General features: G+C 44.8%; 1 protein-coding gene across 3 annotated transcripts in view; it reads right to left on the reverse strand.

Moving 5' to 3' along the window:
• tex9 (testis expressed 9) overlaps positions 1 to 7,717 on the reverse strand; it is a 71,809-nt gene extending 64,092 nt beyond the window's left edge. Inside the window, exons 1-4 of one of the 3 annotated variants that reach the window (XM_043677479.1) lie at positions 7,615 to 7,717; positions 3,963 to 4,063; positions 3,048 to 3,111; positions 1,238 to 1,311 (exon numbers count right to left, since the gene is read on the reverse strand). In XM_043677479.1, coding sequence (XP_043533414.1) covers positions 1,238 to 1,311; positions 3,048 to 3,111; positions 3,963 to 4,063; positions 7,615 to 7,641 — 266 coding nt within the window. In that variant the 5' untranslated portion in view covers positions 7,642 to 7,717. Of the gene's footprint in view, positions 1 to 1,237; positions 1,312 to 3,047; positions 3,112 to 3,962; positions 4,064 to 7,471; positions 7,511 to 7,614 lie in introns of those variants that run through there. The other 2 variants (XM_043677480.1, XM_043677481.1) reach the window with 2 other exon arrangements.
• Positions 7,718 to 10,202: the final 2,485 nt, after the last annotated feature.

Consider the following 10,202-nt stretch of genomic DNA (forward strand, 5'->3'; position numbering starts at 1 on the left):
GCAATATCCTGGTAAATCTTTTCTGAACTCTCTCTGCCTGAACATTATCCTTCCTATAACAGGGAGACCAGAACTGGACAAAGTACTGCAGAAGAAGCCTCAACAACACATTTTTTTCCCTTAATGAGTCATGTGAGGAATTGTGTAAAATGAAAATAGATGAATGAGTATTGATGCAGGATCAGCAAAACTGATGAAGGTCCCTCAGTAATTGAATAGGAAGTGCAATGGAAAGGAGGTTTTGGTAGTTGGGAGAATAAGGTGGCTCAGAGCAATTAGGTGGATATGGTGTATGGAATAGTGAAAATTGTAGTCGATGAGCCTTAGTGAGAGGCATGTGCAATGACAGAGTTAGGGTGAGTGGACACCCTGTGAGTGAGATAGGGAGAAAATACTGGGATTGTAGAGCACATAAGATCATTGACTTTCTTCCAGCACTATTGTGTGTTCTTTTTAACCTCAGTCACCTAAGCCACCATCTCGGTCCAGACTGACTGTGCCTAGTGGTCAAGCTTTGTTTGGAAACCTGCAGAAAAAAACACTGCCTTCCTCTCCACTACCCCACCCACCAGTACCTTCAGATCCCTGTTAGTGAAGCAGAGAGCTAACTTACTTTGTTGGGCCTTGTCCTCTGTGTTAATGCCGCTGCACCCAGTCTGACAGACACTTACTGGTTTGAAGCATTTGAAGTGGTGTGTAACTGGAGTTTAGATATAGTGCCACAGAGTGAACACAAGATACCTTATGTTCACTCTGCCACGTGCTTTCACAGCCCAGATTCATTAAGTGAAGCACAGAAGATTGCATGGGAAAAGTTGCAGTGAACAATGGCAGCAGGGGCACTTGACCTTTATTCAACAAACACTAGCACAAAACGGGAAAACTGTTGTCTTCTCCAGAAATGTGTCAAGACTATGTAATGTGTAATGTGTGTAATGTACAATGGCCCGAAAGTGAATGGTTTTTCCACCTTACTCAGATAGAACAGAATTGTTGGTGTAAGAGATGGGAGTAGAATCTCATAATAAATTGGTTGAGAATTAAGCACAGGTTGAGGCTGAGGCTCTTGCATACTTATGCATGTTTGCATTTTAGCTTGCTGAGCTATTCCTTGATCAGGATGTCAAACTTGAAACCTTCACTTGGTGCGACAAAACTTTACATGAAGGAAACATTTAAAGTACATTATTCCTGCACAAATAATTCTTTAACGTTGTTCAATGAGTAATTATCTTACCTCATTTTCTCATCATTCATAGCAACTGTTCCAAGATATGATAATGATTGAGACAGCATTTCTTCTTGCCCCTTCTAGACACATAACCAAACAATCTTCTTAATCATTTAATAGACAACAAAATATGAAGACAGTAATAGATAATCACAAAATCTGATGTTAAATTTGGATGTTATGTAAGTTAGAAAAAGATGGAAAGCAAACTCAATAAATTTGAGTCAATATAAATACATGTTTTTAAAAGTGGAAGGAAAACACAAATGAAATTTTTGTTCAAAATACAATGTTAATTACAAAAAGTATTTTTTCTTCTATATATCTATCAACATGGGGCTGTTGAGTAGGGAGGTTTTGAACATTATGTATCCTCCTACAGTTTCTTTCCCTTTTAAGATGCAGCTAACCAAAAAAAATCCAATAAAGACAAAAGAATTAAAGAATTTGTTTTCTAGGATCATTTCTATCAGTATCTATTATTAAGATATTCAGGCACTTGCAACTGACATGAAGTTCAGGAATAGCGTCATTTAAGACCTCCAGTTTTCAGCTGCGGTTTTCTAATTCCCAGAAACAGGGAAGGGCAGTGGACAGTAATAAATACAGAATCACAGCTGAAATAACACTGCTGTTAAAATTTTGATTCGCTTATTCAGGGAAAACTCTCAATATTTTGCCAATCCTATTGCTAAGACAATCAACAGGGGGTATTTAGCCCTTCATGTGATTACTTGCTCTCATTTCCTAAGACCATGGCCCAATATTTAAGGGGGAGGAAGGGAATTGGACAGGCAAAACAGAGTCAGTCTATCATGGCAGAAGTTCTGTTTAAGGGAACCAGATGAACACTGCTGCTATTCGTAGCCCATCTCGTTATACTGCAGAAAACACCTATCTGTATCAACAGCCTTGGGAAATACAGCAAGCAAGTACAAAATCAAAATCAGGATCCCAGCCTAATACGGCACGTAATTTAATTATGGTGAACAGTCCTGCCTCTTAAAATGGCAACAGGTTCACATGTGGCAGATTGGAAACGTGATATCCCTCCAACTATTCAGAGAGGGTAGAAATTCAATCACCTCCCTACCAACTCCTTAGGTCTTACCAGGACATTCACCCAACAAAACTGTGAAAATCAGTAACTCACTGTATAGGGAGTAATCAGATCAAATTCACTTTCTGTTAATCCATAAAACAGTGGTTTGCAGAAACATGTCTTTTGAAACCTGTTTTGATTATACATTGTGACCTAATTGTGAAAATAATAATTCATTATTTTGTAATTCCTCCACAATGAGCAGCACTTTGCAATGTTGACACTTAAAAGACTCCGAAAGACCAAAAAGATTATGCCCAATATCCAAACCAATCTACATCCCTCAAGGAAAGGTCAGATCATTTGGTCCTTAACACAATACATTTTGTGGGATTTGCTGCACTTAAATTACCTGCTACATCTTTTACATTTTAAGTGACTACACTTGAAAATAATTTCTTTAGCTGTAAAGCACATAAAGGTGCTTAAAAATGCAAGTCATTTTCTTTCTTTAATCAGAGATGTGAGATTTAATCTCAATTTAAATTTGTGCTCGAATTTCTTAAGAGAAAGAATTTCAAATCAGATAACTTTTCCATTTGATTGGTCAAAAACTGGTAATGTTTGCATATCGTTCATCATGCTTGCTATTGATTTGAGGTCATGTCCATATAACTGTTGTATCTTCAGAATAGGTGAAATTTAGGGAAGAATATTTCCAATAGTGATAGCACCACAATTCAAAATAGTCTCCTATTCTGCAATTAAACTTACCATGACTTCTTCAGCTTGACGGACGAGATCAGCTGTCTTTGCTTCCAGTTCTGCATTTAATCTCCTAATTAAATACAATTTTTTTAATAGAAATTAAGTTTAGCTCTACAGCTCTATAACATTTAGATGTATACTCATTTATTTATTGCATATTTACAGTAACATTTCAGATTGTAGACCATAATGTTGGTCTTTATTGCAGGGAATAAGCTTTTTCCTTATTCATTCACAGGATGTGGGCATCATTTATTGCCCAAAGGGCAGTTAAGAGCCAACCACGTTTCTGTGCGTCTGGAGTCACATGTAGTCAAGACCAGGTAAGGATGTCAGTTTCCTTCCCTATTAGAGGATTAGAGAACCAGATATAGTTTTCTGACAATCAACATGGTCATCAGTAGACTCCTAATTCTAGATTATTATTGGATTTGAATTCCACCATCTGCCGTGGAAGGATTCATACCTATATCCCCAGAACATTACTTGGACCTCTGGATTATCAGTCCAGTGATAATGCTATTAGGCCATCATCACCTCCTATTTTACAAATACTACACAGAGTTTTTGTCTCGGAAGACTTTACTATAGCAAACATTCACGCATTAATTCCTAGAATGAGGAATCCTAGCTGAATAAAATGGACTTATGCTCTCTGCACTTTAGAAGAGTAAGAGGTGATCTCGTTGAAACATACAAGATTCTAGAGGGGAGTTGTGGACACTCTATTTCTGAATGTATTCAAAACTGAGACAGACAGATTTTTGGCCTTACGGAATCAAGGAAAATTGGGCTGAAAATGAAGTTGTAGTCAAAGGTCAGCCATTATCATACTGAAAGATAGGCAAGGCTCAATTGATTACATGGTCTTCTCTTATTTCTTATGTGTGATATGTAGATTAATGTACAAGTTATTCTTACTTGTATTCTTCTTCTTTAGCCAGTAAATCTCCTGCAGACAAATTTCGTATTGAAGCTGAGGAGGGGTGCGAGGCTGATTTACTAGACATAGCTTTCTTTGTCTAGATTCAAAAGCAATTCAAATTAATTGTAAGGGAATACATCTTAAAGATATAGCAAACTATTCTTCATGTGAACATCAAAAGACTAGTTTGAATGAACACAAAAATATATGTAGCAGGTTCTTCTGCACTTTGATGTCGAGTTATAGAGCTAGACAGCAAGGTCCAATTCATCCATAGCGACCAGATATTCTAAATTAATCTAGTCCCATTTGCAGAACTTAGCCCATATCCCTCTAAACCTTTCCTATTCATATACCCATCCAGATGCCTCTTAAATGTTGTAATTTTACCAGCCTCCACCACTTCCTCTGGCAGCTCATTCCAGACACGCATCACCCTTTGCATGGAAAAGTTACCCTCAGGCCCCTTTTAAATCTTTCCCTCTAGTATGGGACTCCACTACCCTGGGGAAAAGACCTTGACTATTCAGCATATTTAAGCCCCTAATGTTTTTATAAACTTCTATGTCACCCCTCAGCCTTCGACTCTCCAGGGAAAAGAGCCCCAGCCTATTCAGCCTCTCCACATAGCTCAAACCCTCCAAACCTGGCAATATCCTTGTAAATCTTTTGTGAACCCTTTCAAGTTTCACAGCCTCCTCCCAATAGCACGGTGATCAGATTGAATGTCCTTTAAATGTTGCAATTGTACCAGCCTCCACCACTTCCTCTGGTAGCTCATTCCATACCAGCACCACCCTCTGGCTTTACATACTCTATTCCTTGCTGTCAATACCTGACATATACATCCTTCTTCTTCTTGACCACAATTTCAATTTCTCTAGTCATCCAACATTCCCTAAACTTCCCAGCCTTGTCTTCACCCTAACACAGAATACTATGTCTGCACTCTCATTACTTCATTTTTGAAGGCTTCCTATTTTCCAGCCGTCCCTCTACCTGCAAATATCTGCCCAAAATCAACTTTTGTAAGTTCCTGCTTAACACCATCAAAATTGGCCTTCCTTCAATTTAGAACTTATCCTTTTCCATTTCTATTTTGAAACTAATAGCCTCAAAGTGCTTCTCCAGTGACACCTCAGTCACCTGCGCTGCCTTATTTCCCAAGAGTAAGTCAAGTTTTGCTCCTTCTCAAGTACATCTACATACTGAATCAGGAAATGTTTTCGGACACACTTATTAAATTTCTCTCCCGTAACAGATTGGCCATCCCAGTCTACATTTGGAAAGTTAACATTACCACCTTATTATTCTAACAGATAGTTGAGACCTTCTTACAAATTTGCTTCTCAATTTCCTGCTGACTACTGGGGTGTCTATAACACAATCCCAATAACATGATCATCCCTTTTGTATTTCTCAGTTCCACCCAAATAACTTCCCTGGATGCACCCCCAAGAATATCCTCCCTAAATACAGCCGTAATGTTATCCCTAAACAAAAACGCCACTCCCTCTCTTCTCCACCTCCACACACACCCCCGTCCAACCTCTTTCAATCCTTCCTACAGCATCTACACCATGGAATATTAAGCTGCCAGTCCTATCCATCCCGAGCTATGTTTCTGTAATTGCTATGATATCTCGATCCCATGTTCCCAATCATGCCCTGAGTTCATATGTCTTCCCTGTTAGGCCTCTTGCATTGGGATAAATGCAATCTAATTTATCAGTCCTACCTCATTCTCTGTTTTGTTCCTGCGTCCTCTGACTGTATGACTTGTTTCTTTTCCCAACTGCACCAGTCTCAGAATGATCTCTTTCCTCACTACCTGCCTGGGTATTCCCCACACCCCCTTATTAACTTAAATCCTCTGAGCAGCTCGAGCAAATCTCTCTGCCAGTATATTAATCCGCTTCCAATTTGGGTGCAATTGTCCTTCTTAGACAAGTCACTTCTACTCCAGAAGAGATTCCAATGATCCAAAATGTTAATTCCTCTCCCTTCCACCAGCTCCTCAGCCAGGCATTCATCTACTCTATCCTCCTATTCCTCCTCTCACACGAGGTAACGACACTGGGAGTAATCCAGACATTACCACCCTCAAGAACCTACTTTTTAAATTTTTGCCTGATTTCCTATATTCTCTCCTCAGAACCTCATCCTTTTTCATCCTATGTCATTAGTTCCAATGTATACACTCAGCTCCTCCTGTCTCTCACCCCTTTGAGAATATTCTGCACCCTCTCTGAGATATCCTTGATCCTGGCACCATGGAGGCAACATTCCATTCTGATGTTTTGTCATCGGCTGCAGAAACATCTGTCTGTGCCTCTAACTAGTGTGTCTGAGCCAGTCTCAGTCCCAGAAACTTGGCTGTCCGTGCTACAGTCTCTCGAGTACATCACCCCCTACATTTTCCAAAACAACATACTTGTTTGAGATGGGGATAGCCGCAGGAGATTCCTGCACTACTACCTACCCCTCCTCCCCTGGAGGTATCCCATTTACCGGACTGTATGGGCAGTTTTTCTCCCTTCCTGAAACTGCCATCCATCACACACCCTGGATCCTGTAAATTCCTCCTTGCCTGTAGGTGCTGCTCAGCCAATCCATGTGATCCGATAGACATAATCATCAGTAACATGGAAACACTCCCTAATCTCCCACATCTGACTGGAAGAGCACATCATTATAGTAAATACCATCTTTACACTTTAATAATCAACAGACATCAGGAACTAAAACAGAACTAGAGGCTGAACAGGCTGGGGCTGTTTTCCCTGGAGCATCAGAGGCTAGGCGGTGACCTTATAGAGGTTTACAAAATTATAAAGGGCACAGATAGGATGAATAGACAAAGTCTTTTCCCGGGGCGGGGGAAAGAGTCCAGAACTAGAGGCCATAGGTTTAGAGTGAGAGGGGAAAGATTTAAAAGAGACCTAAGGGGCAACTTTTTCACACAGAGGGTGGTACGTGTATGGAATGAGCTGCCAGAGGATGTGGTGGAGGCTGGTACAATTGCAACATTTAAGAGGCATTTGGATGGGTATATGAAGAGGAAGGTTTGGAGGGATGTGGGTGGGGTGCTGGCAGATGGGACTAGATTGGGTTGGGATATCTGGTCAGCATGGACAGGTTGGACCAAAGGGTCTGTTTCCATGCTGTACATCTCTATGACTATGATTTCTGATAGAAGTAGAGTCAGAGTATGAGACTTAACCTGGTTCACAATAACAAATTATGAAATAGATTTGTGAAATCTGGCCCTTAAATCAACATGCTTCTTCTAATTTCCACATTTAAGAAATATATTCACCGATATTTTGGGCCACACGACACTTTCTGTGTGTGTCAGTATGTAATTATTTTAATGAAGTACACAGCATGGTTTGGAGTGAGCCATCATTTTAAAGCAATATTTCTACCAAAATGGGCCAACGCCTTGCCATGAGGAGGAACAGGCCGCGGGTGACGCCCCTTTATAAAATACAAGGTTTCATACAACCAGGGCAGCTCTGGCGGGAATGAAGCACCAGGCTCGCCGGCCTCCCCATCCCCTCATACTCCCTCAGTCCCGCTCGCCCACCCCGGGGTACTCTATACCCCGGACCCCAATGCTCCTATTCCCCCGCCGCTGGCCCTCACCGTGAGCTGGGATTGCCGCCCCTCCATGGCAACCTCCTGCCCTGGTTTCCAAGGCGACGGTAAACCTCGCGAGAGCTGCAGCTGGAGGCGGGGCCGACGCTGGAGGCTGAGCTCAGTCTCTCCGCCCACACACACTGACAGACTGTCCCCACCCTCAGCTCACACACACTGACAGACTGTCCCCACCCTCAGCTCACCCACTGACAGACTGTCCCCACCCTCAGCTCACACACACTGACAGACTGTCCCCACCCTCAGCTCACACATTGACAGTGTTCCCACCCTCAACTCACACATACTAACAGACTGTCCCCACCCTCAGCTCACACATTGACAGTGTCCCCACCCTCAGCTCACACACACTGACAGACTGTACCCATTCTCACCTCACACACACTGACAGACCACCCCACCCACAGCTCACACCCACTGACAGACTGTCCCCACCCTCACCTCACACACTGACAGACTGTCCCCACCCTCAGCCCATACACACTGACAGACTGTCCCCACCCTCACCTCACACACTGACAGACGTCCCCACCCACAGCCCACACACACTGACAGACTATCTGCACCCTCACCTCACACATTGATAGACTGTCCCCACCCTCAGCTCACACACACTGACAGACTGTTCCCATCCTCACCTCACACATTGATAGACTGTCCCCACCCTCAGCTCACACACACTGACAGACTGTCCCCATCCTCACCTCACACACATTGACAGACTATTCCCCACCCTCAGTCCCCACACATATTGACACACTGTCCCCACACTCACCTCACACACATAGACAGACGGTCCCCACCCTCAGCCCACACACACTGACAGACTATCTCCACCCTCACCTCACACACGTTGACAGACTGTCCCCACCCTCACCTCACTCACACTAACAGACTGTCCCCACCCTCAGCTCACATACACTGACAGACTGTCCCCACCTTCAGCTCACATCCACTGACAGACTATCCCTACCCTCAGCCCACACACACTGATAGACTGCCGTCACGTACACCTCACACACACAGACACACCGTCCCCACCCTCAGCTCACACACTGACAGACTGTCCTCACCCTCAGCTCACACACACTGATGGACTGCCCCCACCGTTAGCTCACACCCAATGATAGACTACCTCTACCTTCAGCTCACACCCACTGACAGACTGTCCGCACCCTCAGCACACACGCACTGACAGACTGTCCTCACCCTCAGCTCACTCACACTGACAGACTGCCCCCACCCTCACCTCATACACACTGACAGACTGTCCACACCCACAGCCCCCACACACTGACACACCGTCCTCACCCTCACCTCAAACACACTGACAGACTGTCCCCACTCTCAGCCTACAAAGACTGACAGACCACCACACCCTCAGCTCACACACACTGACAGACTGTCCCCACCCTCAGCTCACACACACTGACAGATTGTCCACACCCTCAGCCTACACACATTGATAGATTGTCCCCATCCTCAGCTCACACACACTGACAGACTGTCCCCACCCTCAGCTCACACACACTGACAGATTGCTGTCCCCACACACACACTGACAGACTGTCCCACCCTCACCTCACACACATTGACAGCCTGTCCCCACCCTCAGGCCCCACAGGCCCCACAAGACTGTCCCTACACTCACCCCACACACATTGACTATTTCCGCCCTCACCTCACACAATTGACTTACTGTCCCCACCCTCACCTCACACACTGACAGACTGTCCCCACCCTCAGCCCATACACACTGACAGACTGTCCCCACCCTCACCTCACACACTGACAGACGTCCCCACCCACAGCCCACACACACTGACAGACTATTTCCACCCTCACCTCACACATTGATAGACTGTCCCCACCCTCAGCTCACACACACTGACAGACTGTCCCCACCCTCAGCCCATACACACTGACAGACTGTCCCCACCCTCACCTCACACACTGACAGACTGTCCCCACCCTCAGCCCATACACACTGACAGACTGTCCCCACCCTCACCTCACACACTGACAGACTGTCCCCACCCTCAGCCCATACACACTGACAGACTGTCCCCACCCTCACCTCACACACTGACAGACTGTCCCCACCCTCAGCCCATACACACTGACAGACTGTCCCCACCCTCACCTCACACACTGACAGACTGTCCCCACCCTCAGCCCATACACACTGACAGACTGTCCCCACCCTCACCTCACACACTGACAGACTGTCCCCACCCTCAGCCCATACACACTGACAGACTGTCCCCACCCTCACCTCACACACTGACAGACTGTCCCCACCCTCAGCCCATACACACTGACAGACTGTCCCCACCCTCACCTCACACACTGACAGACTGTCCCCACCCTCAGCCCATACACACTGACAGACTGTCCCCACCCTCACCTCACACACTGACAGACTGTCCCCACCCTCAGCCCATACACACTGACAGACTGTCCCCACCCTCACCTCACACACTGACAGACGTCCCCACCCACAGCCCACACACACTGACAGACTATTTCCACCCTCACCTCACACATTGATAGACTGTCCCCACCCTCAGCTCACA

This window comes from Chiloscyllium plagiosum, chromosome 36 (genome assembly GCF_004010195.1).
Source record: "Chiloscyllium plagiosum isolate BGI_BamShark_2017 chromosome 36, ASM401019v2, whole genome shotgun sequence".
NCBI lineage: Eukaryota > Metazoa > Chordata > Chondrichthyes > Orectolobiformes > Hemiscylliidae > Chiloscyllium > Chiloscyllium plagiosum.